At 42.5% G+C, this 15,559-nt stretch overlaps 1 protein-coding gene across 1 annotated transcript in view; it reads left to right on the top strand.

Annotated features, from left to right (window-relative positions):
- Positions 1-15,559, top strand: part of DHX36 (DEAH-box helicase 36) — a 174,986-nt gene that overhangs the window by 47,415 nt on the left and 112,012 nt on the right. The window contains exons 7-8 of the mRNA XM_073626057.1: positions 5,179-5,253; positions 5,343-5,509. Coding sequence (XP_073482158.1) covers positions 5,179-5,253; positions 5,343-5,509 — 242 coding nt within the window. The remainder of the gene's footprint in view (positions 1-5,178; positions 5,254-5,342; positions 5,510-15,559) is intronic.

The raw sequence follows: 15,559 nt of genomic DNA, 5'->3' as shown, positions 1-15,559 counted from the left end.
CGTGCAGTAGGTCCCTATCTGACATGCACCCACATACTAGGACCAATTTAGACAGCAGCCAATTAACCTAAGCCTATCAGAGGATTTCTAAGTTAGCAGCCTTTTTCAAGAACAAAGTTGATTTGTTGCTTAGAGCCTCCTTTTTACCCAGGGTGGCCTTTGCATTCCACCTTAACCATTACGTTGTTGTACCCTCATTTTGTCCTGCTGCGAAGCTCCCAAAAGTGATTGCCTTCCACTTTTTGGATGATGCTACCTCTCAGCTGTGGTCTCTGTTAGTCCATGTTTGTGTTACACAAGGGTTCTTGGAAAAACACGCTCGTTCCACAATTGCTAGATGTCAAAGTTCAGGCAAAGGGGGGATGATTGGACCTTACCTTTCTTCTTCTCCCCACAACCGCTGCCAGAATTTAAAAACACCACTGCTGTGTGGTGCTCCGCCCACATGGTCGCATCATTTATTCACATAGTTCTGTGAATGAATGCACTACAACTGACGGCTTGCAGTTCTCAAACTGTGAGGGCGCTAGTGAGCACACTGAGTCCATTGATTCTTCCTGCCATTCAGTATCTGCCTATATCGGAGGTACAGGCAGACAATGTACTGAAAATCTCCAGGATCCAGGCATTGTACCTGCGATCTGATGATCGCGTGTGCAAGGCCTTACAGGCTGCAGAGTAAAAAATTAATAAATGCACTTTTTTTTTTCCCCTGCAAAAAGATGCATTTATTATTTTTTCTTTTTTAAAAAGTGAAGTTGGCCTTTAACCTACCTGGCGGCATGATTATGTCAGGAATTTTGTACCAAAAGCGGTACAAGTTTTTGCATGGAAATTTGGTGTTATGTATTGTAGGCCTGCAATTCTTAGTAATTACTTAGTTACTGTATATGTGTCACCGGCGCAAAACAACCCCTAATATCTCAAAAATATCTCAACCATACGTGTCAGGGTTGCTGCATTAAAAAAAAAACCCTTCATTAAGATGGGTAAGGAATGCTAATTGGTGTGTATGAATGCGCTACTCCTGTACTTAATCACCACCTACAATACTTATTTTCTATTATTCATGAATTGTTCATTTGCATAAACTTAAACTTTGTGCATAAACTTACAGCTCTACATCAATTCATCATATATCCATATATTAATCAATACATAAAATAAACATCCTTCAAACGTGTTACAAAATCTTTAATGTGACTGGCGTGCTCCTATGCTCCTTCAGTGTTCATATGTGACTGAGTGAGACACCTCCACCATTCAGATTGGCCACTCACCAGATGCTTAACTAAAGATACGCCTTTGGTTCATTCAGGGATAACCACTCCACTTAGGCAACCCTTCTCACCGGCTAAAACTTGGACTTTAATATTCCTCATAGGAAAACATGGGGACAAAAAGCGATCATAGCGCAATATGTTTGAACCATTTATTTTAAAATTTCAAAGTTAAAATGATCACTCACATTTAAAAGTGCCCTCCAAGCTGGCACGAAGCTTATCCAGCAGTTATGGACGGGTAAGTGGTTGTTAGCATGGTCCGCCTGGTAATGATGTGCGGCCTCCACGCTCGGCTTGCGCTCCAAGCCTCGTTCCCGCTCACGTCCGGTCACCTGATGCAAAATTCTCCCAGCAGCCTCTACGCGTTTCGCATCGACAAATGCGTCATCAGGAAGCTGCTGTTTGATTGGTGCCCACTCTATTTATATTACATTTGGCCGGAAGTGCATGTTCCGCCATTTTGACTAAGGTACTGTTCCCATCTGAGACTTCCTTTCTATTATCGCCATTTGACTAAGGGCTTTTCCCTTTGTATAACCTGCATTAGTGTAGCTGTTTCCCCTTTTTGTTTACTTAGTTTATAAATATATCTGAATGTCGAACATACGTTCTGACCCATCTATATCTGCTGGAGAGGCTTTTAAAAATGTTTGAAAATGTGTAATATGTTTAAAACGCTGTAAAAGCCTCTCCAGCAGATATAGATGGGTCAGAACGTATGTGAATATGAGGAATATTAAAGTCCAAGTTTTAGCCGGTGAGAAGGGTTGCCTAAGTGGAGTGGTTATCCCTGAATGAACCAAAGGCGTATCTTTAGTTAAGCATCTGGTGAGTGGCCAATCTGAATGGTGGAGGTGTCTCACTCAGTCACATATGAACACTGAAGGAGCATAGGAGCACGCCAGTCACATTAAAGATTTTGTAACACGTTTGAAGGATGTTTATTTTATGTATTGATTAATATATGGATATATGATGAATTGATGTAGAGCTGTAAGTTTATGCACAAAGTTTAAGTTTATGTACATGAACAATTCATGAATAATAGAAAATAAGTATTGTAGGTGGTGAATAAGTATGGGAGTAGCGCATTCATACACACCAATTAGAATTACTTACTTAAACCTGACCAAACAAGACTCTAGTAGACATCCCAGATGTGATAAAGTTTGAAACACAAAATCATGAATTATAATCTAATAAATAATATAATTTTATTCAATGATGTAATACAAAAATAATGACATTTGTCAAACAAAGAAAACAACAAAATTCAATAAACATCCTGAGTGTGATAAATTTTGAAACAAGGTACAGCACAAAGTCCGACGTCACAATCAGGACAATGGAACCTGCTTTCTTTTCGGACTTTCTTTCCATTGCCATCTCTCTTTGAACAGCAAATTACGCACATCCTGGTAGGTGCTGCCTTTTTTGCGGTTGGCGGTATGTAGTCCATAAAGTGACGACCAGTCAGGCGTTCTGGGTTGGCAACGTCAACAGCACGTCGTCCAGATCTGTTCACAGCTACTGATGGTGTCTGGTGGTTGACAAAAATCTGCTCAGCCTCCTTCCAGATAAAATCAGAATGAACAAGAGGCTTGTCACTCTTTGGAATGCATATATCCTGTACAGAGCAAAGGCATTGTTCCAGAGGATGCCTGAAAATCTTCTTATATTTTTTTTGCTGTTTGCGCATTGCTGGATAAAATGTCATTGCCTGATCGGCCCTGTCGACACCTCCCATTGTGTTATTATAGTCTATCACGACTTGCGGCTTCAGCACATCTTTCCCACCTTTTGTGTGGACCATGGCAGTGGAGGTATTGTGCACAGTACTCATGAGACACACGTCCTTCTTGTCTCGCCATCGCATTGCCATCACCTTGCCCTTGTGCCAGGCAACCATTTCTCCGGTTTTTAGTTATTTCTTGGCAAACATAGATGGCATATCACATCGGTTAGGCCTAACGGTACCATATGCATCAGTCTTGTTTTGTAGCAAAACCTCATACAGTTCCGGAGACATGTAGAAATTGTCCATGATCACACAATATCCCTGGTTCAGCAATGGCTCCAGCAGTGTAAGGACAGATGATGTGGTCATCCCATAGCCGCTGTACTTGGGGTTGAACTTCGTGCCTTTACCAGTGTAAATGACTGAATTCCAGATGTACCCAGTGGATGACTCGCAGAGCATGTAGGATTTAACGCCAAACCGCGCTCTTTTGAATGCAATAAACTGTATCCAGCTTAGGCGTCCCTTGTAGGCCATCAAACTTTCATCCACGCTGACGTCTTTTTGGCACGTAGGGCCGCTGGAAATTGGTTACAATAATTTGGCATACCTCCCAGATTTTTTTTAGTTTGGGCGCAGGATGCGTGGCCTCATCAAATTCTTCATTGTTCGTGAAGTGGAAATACTTCATAATGAGGGAAACCGGTATTCTGACATCACAGTGCCAAAAAACGGCCAGTAACTTATTGGTGGTCCACTACCATTTCTGGAGTGGTTTCCCCACCACCACCTAAAGAATGAGTCCCAGAAACTGCCAGATGTCCTCTTTGGTCACCGATTCCCACTTTCTGCTTCTGGAAAACCTGGCATGCAGCGTAGCGATTTGTCTCTGTGACAATTTTTTCAATTACCTCCTCAGTGAGGAATAATTGCAGGTATGCCAGAGGGTTGTCACGCTCAATATCTACCTTCATCCCAGGTGATCCAGTGAAGGGGAATCTTGGGGGCGCTACCTGGTCCGTATCGCAGTCTATTGGGCACCAAGTGCGCACATCGCTGAGGTCAGGTGCAGGATCATCACCGTTGTCACTTGCCAGATCAGTGTCAGTATCAGACGACAAATCTCCCCACAACTCACTACTGCTCAGTTCTGCAAGCAATTCCGTGTCGCTGTCACTCAACTGGTCCAAAAGCACTTTTGTAGTAAAGTGGCGCTTTTTTGATGCCATGTTATAAATATTTTATGGGCACAAATGACAGTAAAATGGCAGGCAAGGGGCACTGTACAGTAATCAAGTGTCAGATCTGAGACGATACAGTGTAATCCTCTCAGATTACAATGTATCACCTCTTTTATGTGTGTGTCACTTTTGAATTACCTGCCCAGTTCTGCTCCCATGCGCTGCTGCTCGCAGGGAACGGAACTAGCGAGTCAGATGCCGGTCGGCGCTCTCGCCGGAGGACGTTGCTGGATCGCCAGGACAAGGTAAAGGGGACTCCTCTGACAGCTCTGCAATGTTACCCCGAGCGTAACTCGAGGTTACCACTCCTGGCAGAGCAAATCAACCCCAAGTCACGCTCAGGAATACTGCCAGGGAGGTTAGGTACATTCCCTCTGGGTCTAGGATCACTGCTACCTTGCTTGCTAAAAAAGCTTAAGGCTTGCTGGGTGTAGGAGAAGTTTTACAGGGATGGGTTTCGCCTTGGCCATTTGTCAGCATCTAATCACCTGGAAGTAGAACATAACCCATTGGTCTAAGAAAAGCCAATCCTGTGTCTTGTGATGTACTTCTTAGAAAATTATTTTATAGGTATGTCAAAAGTCTTGCTTTACCTTGCACTCCTCTGCTGCCCCAATGAAATGCTTGGTATTTGTGGGTATTGGGAAGCATGTGATGGTCTCTCTCCCTCTGTGCCCTTCACAAAGAAGAATCTCTTTCCTCGTTTGCCCTTGTAACCATTAAAAGCGATATAGGATATGGTGATTAAACATAACATCAATTGCAGTACCTTACACAATGCTGGTTGGTTAGTTTCTTCTTGAAGTCATTTGTTGAGCATATGGCATCTTGTTTACTAAAGAAGTGATTAGTAATATTGATGGAGGAACATTTTAGCAACACTTTCAATGGAACTCATTTTACTCTTTTGTTTTAGCCAGTTGCCTCGGAAACAGGGTTCAATCTTGTACTGTACGACTGGCATAGTTCTGCAGTGGCTTCAGTCTGACCAGTAAGTACACACCTATGTGCACACATCTTGTATTATACAGTACTTTTAATATTGCGGATAATTTTCCAGCCAATTTTGTTTCACTCCAGACGCTTGGGCGATGTCAGTCACGTTGTCCTAGATGAAATTCATGAGAGAAACCTGCATTCTGATGTCCTCATGGCAATAGTGAAAGATCTTCTGATCTGCCGCCCAGATTTGAAGGTCATACTGATGAGTGCCACTCTCAATGCAGAGAAGTTTTCTCAGTACTTTGGTGAGTTGTTTGTCTTGTAAAGTTATTTTATGCAACTCTGATTGGAAATAATTTGCCTAGTGCTGTTCCCTAACCTATCAGCCACTGTAAATTTTCCTGTTTACTATCCAAAGACATTGTTTTTGATTCGTTTTTGATTTAATCTTGGTTTGCAAGTTGGGATGACGTTGATTTTGAAAGTAGTTTAATTTTTTTTTCGTTTTTTTTTAATGACCCCATCACCTTTTTCATGGTACAATTGTTTTGGTGCCGATTTTCTAGTTCACGTTTTTGGTATGGCCTTTTAGGCTGCTTTCACACTGAGGCACTTTATAGGCGCTATAGCGCTAAAAATAGCGCCTGCAATGAGCCTCTCCTCTCACTCCAGTGTGAAAGCTCGAGTGCTGCAAAGCCACATCTTTGCAGCGCTGTAGGAGCGTTGTATACACTGCTCCTAAAGCACCCCTGCCCATTGAAATCAATGGACAGCACTGCCAGCATAGCGTCGCTGCAGCGGTGCTTTGCGGGCGGTTTTAACCCTTTTTTGGATGCTAGCGGGAGTTAAAAGCGTCCCGCTAGCGGCCAAAAACCCCACAAAAATGACGGTAAAGCACCGCTAGAAATATCGGCACTTTACTGCCGACACCCCCAACGCCCCAGTCTGTAAGTAGCCTTAGTGCTAGGATTTTCAATGGTGACCTCTTATTGCATAGATATGTTTTGGCACAAAAAAATGTTCACTGTAAAGGTAATACTATCATGAAGGATGTAACTATGAATTTTCTATTACCTGATACTTTAAAGGAGTTCTATTGTCACAGCATATTCTTTTATTTTATACTATCATCATTGTAAGAGCAATACAAAAATACAGTAGTTATTTTTAACAATATAAGCTGACTTTAAAAAAAACCTTCTTTCATGTTGCAGGCTTGCCTGCCTGCTGGACATCTCTTTCCACAATTTCTTGAATTCCCTGTAAGCTTTGCATCTTCTTTGCTGTTTGATTTTAATTTCTAAGGACTAAATATTCCATGGTACCGTACTGCCTGTAATCAGTGATTCCTGTACTTGACTTCCACCACATGAACTCCTCCTCTCAGCACCTCTGTGGTCCAGAAGGCAGGCTCTGTGAATTCTGTGACACAGCAGTATCTACACACAGGGCATAATGAAAATGTGTCACAGAATTCAAGGAAGTAAAAGGTTAACTCCACTTTTGTGTGAAAAGTTAGCAAAAAAAAGACCACCTCTCAAAAGTGGGTGGAACTACGCTTTAAAAACGACGTTTTCCCTTTCAACGTGCTGCACTGTAATTTTCTGTAAAATGTAAATCAAAATGGCCCTTGAAGGTATTCTGTATATATTTGGTGTATGACCCGACCCCCCCCCCCCCCCCCCAACATGTCATTTTCTGCATGTGTGATTGGCTTACTGATTTCCCTGGAAGTGTTAAGATATAAGCCCAATTTTGGGCATCCAACAAAAGATTCATTTTTGGCGAGATACTCCTAATGGTTTAGTACATCTGAAGGGATTCAGTCCCTACCACTTCCTCATTTAGAAGCCTGCAAGTGCAGCAGCTGATTGAGAATTATAAAGTAATTCACATTCACTTTGCACATGGACACAAACAAACATACAGCTATTTCTTCCGAATAACAAAAGGTAGGAATCTGCAACAACGTTTCCTTAAGTGGAGTTCCAGCCTCTGAAAAAAATAAAATAAAAGTCAGCAGCTAGAAATACTGTAGCTGCTGGCTTTTAATATAAGGACACTTACCTGTCCAGAGATCCTGTGATTTCGGCACCCCGAAGCCGATTCGTCCATCCGTTCGGGTGCAGGCGTTGGCATTACAACTAAGGGAAAACCAGCAGTGAAACCTTCAGACTTCACAGTCGGTTTCCTACTGCGCATGCTCAAGTCGCGCTGTGCTTTCTGAATGGCCCCGTCGTCACACACAGGTTCCAGAACACAGCGGGGGGGAGGTAGGAGGGGCAGATGATGATGTAGGTTGTCCTGCAGGAAACCTAAAAAAAAAATATATCCAAAAAACGAGGGGGTGTTGCTCATTTGCTTAAGACCTAGTTTAAATTTAGTCTTGAACTCCGCTTTAACCACTTCGCACCCAGGCCAATTCTGACATTTCTCTCCTACATGTAAAATTCATCATATTTTTGCTAGAAAATTACATAGAACCCCCAAACATTATATATTTTTTTAGCAAAGACACTAGAGAATACAATGGTGGTCATTGCAACTTTTTATCTCGCATGGCATTTGTGCAGCACATTTTTTTTGGGAAAAAAAAAAAAAACAGTTTCGTGCTTTTAAAAAAAAAAAAAAACATTAAGGTTGGCTCAATTTTTTTGCATTATGTGACAGATGAAGCTACGCCGAGTAAATCGATACCAAACATGTCATGCTTCAAAATTGCACATGCTCGTGGAATGGCCCCAAACTTCGGTACTTAAAAATCCCCATAGGCAACGCTTTAAAATTTTTTACAGGTTGCACGTTTTGAGTTACAGAGGAGGTCTAGTGCTAGAATTTTTTCTTACTCTAAAGTTTGCGGCGATACCTCACATGTGTGGTTTGAACACCGTCTTCATATGCGAGCGGGACTTACGTATGCGTTCACTTCTGCGTGCGAGCACACGGGGACAGGGTCACATTAAATTTTTTATTCTATTTTTTATTGTTAATTTGACTTTTATTTTTTTTTAGTTTGACACTTTAAAAAAAAAAAAAATTGATCACTTTTATTCCTATTACAAAGAATGTAAACATCCCTTGTAATAGGAGTATGGCATGATCGGTCCTTTTTACAGTGAGATATGGGGTCAATAAGACCCCACATCTCACCTCTAGGCTGGGAAGCCTGAAATAAAAAAAAAAATAGCCGAGGTAGCGCCATTTGTTTGAATACAGAGGCCGGGCGTGACGTCATAACATCGTGCCCGGCCTCTGAATGATCATAGAGAATCATCATAGAGAAATCTCTATGGTAAACATCTGGGGCCGGCGGATCCGTTCTCGATGGAAGCGGTGAGTCGGTAGAAGCACCGGGGGGGGGGGGGGTCGTCCCCAACATCATTCTTATGGTGTAGGGAATCGCCAGCTGAAACAAGCCGATATCTAAATGATGCCTGTAGCTGCACCCATCATTCAGATATCCCCCGCAAAGTCAAGGATGTCCGTGGACGTACCTTGGGCGGGAAGTGGTTAAAATCATTTCAATGTACATAGATCACCCAGAGGGGAATGTTTTTTTTTTTTTTTTTTTTTTTTTTCCTTGACTAAAGTGGAGTTACACTTTAATGTGTGGGGGATCCTCACAAAGTAAGCTGACAAACTTCAATATCGTTTAGATTTAAGTTTAGTTTAGATTAAAGCAGTATTAAACCCAAAAGCAAACCTTTTATTATTTTGCAGTTTATCAATTCTTAGATGTGGTGGCTGCATTAAAAAAAAAAAAGTGAAAAGCATTCCAATCTTCCAAAATAGGAGATTGGAGTAGGGTGATGTAGTGTCACTTCACACAACATGTAAAATTAGAAACAAATACATCTTTAGTAGTACAATAAAAACCATGGAATGGTTAAAGGTAATCCATACCCTAAGGCCTCATGCACATGGACGTTTTAAAAAACGAGCTGTAAAGCTAGGTTCGATGCCTGGAAAAACCGGCGTTAAAAACGCGATTTTTTTATTTACCGCGTTTTGCATTAGCGTTTTTGCATGTTTTTTAGCGTTATCGCTAAGTAGCATTTTTTAATGAAAAACACATCTCTCAGCTATATACACTCCCAAATTTCCCACAATGGCACAGAAACCAAAGAAAATATGTTAATGAGCATGTGTCGGTGCCATTTTGGTAGGAGAGAGAGAGAGGAGAGAGTGTTTCAGAGTCTGTCTGAGTCTATGTTCAATTTGTGTATTTTTCTGATAAATATGGATCCTGTCGTCCAGAAGATCGATGAGGCAATCCTGATTGTATTGCGGAGAAGGAGACAGGAGGAGGAGAGAAGCAGCAGACGTCAATTTTGGGTGCATCCAATGGTATCCAATCGTTTTTCTACGGGGTACTTTGGCAATATTTATTACCAACTGCGCTCATATCCGACAAAATTCCTTAACTTTACAAGGATGTCAGTGCCGCTCTTTAATGACCTGTTGGAGAGGCTCAGGCCAAGGCTCACAAAGATGGACACTGTGATGCGTAGCTCTGTGTCACCAGAGGAACGGCTGCTAGTGACACTCGGGTAAGTGAATACAGGGGTTAGGAGATAGGGTTAGGAGATAGGGTTAGGTTTAAGGGTAGGGTTAGGACTTATTTTTATGCTTTTCTCTTTCAATAACTAAATTTATTATGTTATCTTAGGTTCCTTGCCACAGGACAAAGTTATGCCTCGTTGCATCATTACTTCCTCCTTGGCCTCACAACGGTGTGAAAAATAATAAAGGAAACGTGTGGCAATATGGGAGGAATTGCATAACATTGTAATGCCAGAGCCAACAGAAGACATCTAGGAATCAGTTGTCGACGCTTTTTGGGAAAAAACTCAGTTCCCAAATTGTATGGGAGCCCTTGATGGGAAAAACATCAGGGTCAAGAAGCCTTCCCACTCTGGATCGTCATATTTTAATTACAAAAAATATTTTTCGGTGGTCCTCCTGGCATTGTCCGACGCACACCTTAAATTTCTTTTTGTTGATGTGGGAGCATATGGAAGCCAAGGTGACGCCCGCATATTCCGCGAGTCAGCCTTCGGACGTCGTCTATATGAGGGACGACTCAATATTCCTGAAAGCAGGCCTCTACCCTGCACTGAAGAACCCAGCTTGCCATTAGTCATGGTGGCAGATGAGGCCTTTGGACTGGCTGAAAATGTTATGAGGCCATACAGTGGCTATGGTCTCAGCCGACGACAAAAGATCTACAATTATCGGCTCAGCCGTGCACGCCATGTTGTTGAATGTGCATTCGGGGTGTGCACGGCCAAATGGCGAGTTTTGCTGACAAGTATGCAATTGGATGTTGACAACGGCATTAAAGTCATCCTGGCATGCTGCGTTCTGCACAATTTTATGCAGGACAGTGACAGAAATAATGTTGAACAGGAGCCCAGTAACCAACTTCAGAGGGTTCAATTTGTGGACTTGCATTTAACGGCATGTGTCATGAGCATTCAAAACCAATTTTCAGAATTTTTTGAATCCCCTGATGGAGAGGTATCGTGGCAGAATGATTATGTGTAAAAAATATTTGGAATACATCTAGCTTTGCTTTCTTGTGTTTTTTGAAATAAAGCATTTCAAAATTGAAGTTTGTTATTTTTATGTCCATTTATCAACGATTGTTCAACAAGTCAATTTGACTCTGCTTTCGGGGTAAGCCTAGTCTAAGCCCAAAAAAGAGCTAGCTTATGCTTGTCCAAAAACAGAGTACGATAGAGTCCTTTGCACTCTGCCTTCAGGGCAAGCAGAGTGCAAAGGAGTGCTGTTGTGCATCATATAAAAGACAAATTTAACACATTTATTTTCAAGAAAAAAGGATATTTATTAGAACGAAATAAAAGGTTTGGGATCACAACTGGTGATAGGTGGTGGTGGATGATTGATCACTTTGGGGATGTGGGGATTGGGGACGGGGTAATGCTTGGGCCTGGCAATCACTCAAAAAATCCTGCTGGTAGCGGGGTACAGGGTATGAGGGCTGAAAATGGGAGGTGGAAGGTGGAAATTCACCATAGGAGTGCGGGGTGTAGAATGAGGTCTGGGACGGGATAGGTGGTGGTTGGCGTTGAGGAGGGGGCTGATAGTGAGAGGGGGGTGCTAGCAGGTCCCAGGGGCCATTGGGGGATCATGAGAAGCATTATATGGATCGCATGGAGGTGGCCCACCACTTAGTTTTGCTTGTCGGTAATGCATTGCAATACCATACATGCGATCCATACAATGCTTCTCTTGGTCTTCCCCAATGTCCTCCAGAATGTGGTATAGGCTGCGGCAGAAGCAGGCGCGTGGGTTACTGGTGTCCAAAAACTCATCCATACTGCACCTCTCCTGCCGCACTTCCTGCAGCAGTGCTAGCACTCTGTCATCAGCCTCCAGATTGAACCCGCCCCTCGTCTGACGTTCACGGCCACGGCCACGAACACCGCCACGACCGCGCTGCTCTCCACCTTGCTGACTGGCAGTAGACACAGATTCCAAGGCCCTGGATTCCAGCATTCTGTGTAATGTTAGAAGTTGTCCTGAAGACAATAAATGTATAAACGTAACCACTTCAGCCCGGACCATTTAGCTGTCCAAAGACCAGAGCACTTTTTGCGATTCGTCACAGCGTCGCTTTAACATTTGCGTGGTCATGCAACGTGGCTCCAAAAAAAAATTGACGTCCTTTTTTTCCCCCTCAAACAGACCTTTTTTTAGGTGGTATTTGATCACCTCTGCGTTTTATTTATTTTTTTTTTTTTCTGCGCTATAAACAAAAAAAAGTGTAATTTTTTTTTAAAAAGTTTGATTTTTAATTTTTTCAAGTAATAAATATCCCCCCAAAAATATATAAATCAAAAATGTTTTTTTGTTTAGGAAAATATGTATTCTACAGATTTCAGTTAAGAAAGTTTGTTTGTGCAAAAGTTATAGCGTCTACAAAATAAAGGATAGTTTTATGGCATTTTTCTTAATAATTTTTATTTTATTAATAATGACGGCGATCAGCGATTTTTATCCTGACTGCGACATTATGGCGGACACATTGGACAATTTTGACACATTTTTGGGAACATTGTCATTTTTACAGCGATTAAAATTGCAATGATTACTGTAAAAATTACACTGGCAGTGAAGGGGTTAACCTCTTCCTCTCCATGAGACGATCGCCGGTGTCCCCGCGGACATTGAGTCCGCAGGACCCGCGGTCGGACTCACGGACCTCGCGATGGGAACGCGCGCCGCCACGCCGGCAAATGAAAAGGGACGTACAGGTACGCCCATTTGTGCAGCCGTGCCATTCTGCCGGCGTATATGTACATGCGGCGTTCGGCAAGTGGCCATGGAACATACCGCCTGAAAAGCAATGTACATAGGCAAATATATGAAAAAAAAACAAAAAAACTTACGGTCTGGTGTTGCTCATCATATTTTGCCGTAAGAACAGCAAATTTGTGTGATAGACATGTGGTCTCTTCGCAGGCACTGGTGCTCCACTAAGTGCTGCCTTCTCCTCGTCCGTGAGGTCCCTCCTGACATGGTCGCGTAGGGACTTCCAGCAGCGCTGTATAATTTTGCCTAAAATAACGTGGAAAACAAAGGGTTAAATATGCAATCTTCATTTACATTACACACAAACAGATCATGCATTCAAGGAAAATAGACTTACTTATTTCTTTTCTTTCGGCATTTCTTAATTCTTCCCAGCCAGGGGTAATGGCAGCACTGATATCCTCCCATGCTTTCACTTTTCGGATGTGGTCTCCATGAAGTGGATGTGCCACATCCCACAGTTCAGGATGGGCCTGTACAGCAGTCATGAGCTCCACTTGAGAAACAGCACTTGCCATCTTCAACTCTTTTTCCTACCCACAGTCACACGGCTGTGCAAAGGACTCTTGAGTAATCTAATGTCCAGACAGGAATTTCCTGTTTTTTACAGAGAATACAGTGTCCAATCAACTTTTTTGAGCAAAAAAACGCTGGAGCTAAAAAACGCTAAAAAAATGCAGCGGCTTCGTTTTTCCGTGTTTTTACAGCTCTAGCGCCACGGAAAGCACTGGTCCTGGGGTTTTTTTACAGCTTAAAAACGCCCATGCCATTTGCAGCTCAAAAACGTCTAGGTGGGCATGAAGCCATAGACTAACATAGACAGGCGTGTTTAAGCTGCAAACAACGCGGCTGTAAAAACGTCCGTGTGCATAAGGCCTTATAGTACAGTCAAAGTGTTACCAATACAGAGTCTGGTACATTTAGGATATGGATTTCTGTTAACCATTCCATGGTTTATATGGAGAAGTAGGTTCACCTGCATTGCTGATTCCCTCCCTCTCTAATATCGGTATTCGAGAACAGTCTTATGGCTGCTCACTCACTGTTAAAAGACAAATCTAATTAAGACTTTTTTGGCTAGAATTCGCTTCTGGGTCACAGGAGTGCACTTTTGCTCTCCTGTGACCCAAAGTCAGCTCCTAGGAGGCTATTTATTGCCTGCTATCAGTTGACATCACAGAGCAGCTCCAGGCTCTGCAAGGATCCCTACCACATTGCTAGGATCCACCCAGCTGCTTGAGTAACAACTGGCTCCGGCCCAGTAAACGGCTGAGAGCCGAAGCCACCTGCGCCTGCCCCCTCTTCAGTCCGGGACTCCAGTGAATGCTGAAGGGGCAGAGCAGAGCGCAGTGTCACTGTTCTACTCTCTGAGCTGACTGAGATCTGAGAGGCCAACGGTCGTGTCGACTTAGAGCTGACATGGACAGGTGAAGTATGTAGGGGTTTTTTCTTTTTTTTTTTTTTTTTTTTTTTTTTTTTTTTTTTTATGTAGCCCATACTTTTAAAGTGCAAACCAATTGTTCCATTTTTCTTTATTCTCTTATCTGAACTTCTGTTTATCCCCTTTAGTCAATGTGAATGCAAGTCAGAAGTGTCCCAAAGCATTGCAAATTTATTCCAAACTGATCTCAATTGCAAATCATCATCTTCTCCTGAAAGCTAATTGCTTTTGCATCGAACCCCCTTGTACAGTTGTGCTCAAAGTTTGCGTACCCTTGGAGAATTGGTAATATATAGTATGTATCATTGTTAACCACTTCCATACCGGGCCTATTCTGGCACTTCTTTCCTACATGTAAAAATCATCATTTTTTGCTAGAAAATTACTCAGAACCCCCAAACATTATATATGTTTTTTTAGCAGACACGCTGGGGAATAAAATGGCGGTCATTGCAACTTTTTATCTTGCACAGTATTTGCACAATAATTTTTGCTGCTATGATCGTGCTTATGGTGCACAGAATCGCTGGCTGAAAATAATGATATCTGAATAATGCCTCTAGCTGCAGGCATCATTCAGATATCATAGCACAAAGTCAAGGACGTCATTTGACTATGTGCGGTAGGGAAGTGGTTAAAGAAAACATGAGTGAGCAGGCAAAACACATTTCTTTGTTTTCTTATGGGATTCATATTCAACTGTAGGTCATACCAGAATGGGGAAATCATAAAACAAAATATGGCAACAAGTAAACAAATTTAAATTAAACGTCAGTATACCCTTGGTTCTTAATACGGTCTATTGATCCCTTTGGCATGCAGCTTTTTGTAATAGTTGTCTATGGGGCCCTGAATTCTTGCAGGTGGTATAGCTGCCCATTCGTCTTGGCAAAATGCCTCCAGCTCATGCAAAGTCTTTGGTCGTCTTGCATGAACGGCAGGTTTGAGATTTACCTAGAGTGGTTCTATGATATTAAGGTCAGGAGACTGTGCTTGCCACTCCAGAACCTTCACCTTTTTCTGTTGTAACTACTGGAGGGTCAACTTGGCCTTGTGCATAGGGTCATTGTCATGCTGCAAAGTCCAAGAGCGTCCCATGTGCAGCTTTCATGCAGAAGAATGCAAATTGTCTGCCAGTATTTTCTGATAACATGCTGCATTCATCTTGCCATCAATTTTCACAAGATTCCCTGTGCCTCTAGAGCTTACACCCCCCCCCCCCCCCCAAAAAAAAATCTATTGTTTATAAAACATCAGTGAGCCACCACCATGCTTCACAGTAGGGAGGGAATTCTTGTTGCTATAAGCCTTGTTGACCCCTCTCCAAACCTAGTGCTTATGGTTGTGAGCATACAGCTCTATTTTGGTTTACTCACTCCAGATAACTGTGCCAGAAGCTGAGAGGCATGTCAAGGTGTTGTCGGGCATATTGTAACTGGGATTTTTTGTGGCATTGGTGCAGTAAAGGCTTCTTTCTAGCAGCTCGACCATGCAGCTCATTTTTGTTCAAGTATCATCGTATTGTGCTCCTTGAAACAACCACACCATCTTTTTTCAGAGAAGCCTGCATTTCTCC

Source organism: Aquarana catesbeiana, linkage group LG04, assembly GCF_042186555.1.
Source record: "Aquarana catesbeiana isolate 2022-GZ linkage group LG04, ASM4218655v1, whole genome shotgun sequence".
Taxonomy (NCBI): Eukaryota; Metazoa; Chordata; class Amphibia; order Anura; family Ranidae; genus Aquarana; species Aquarana catesbeiana.
The sequence above is the reverse complement of the archived record's forward strand: the minus strand, read 5'-3'. Positions and strand labels throughout refer to the sequence as shown.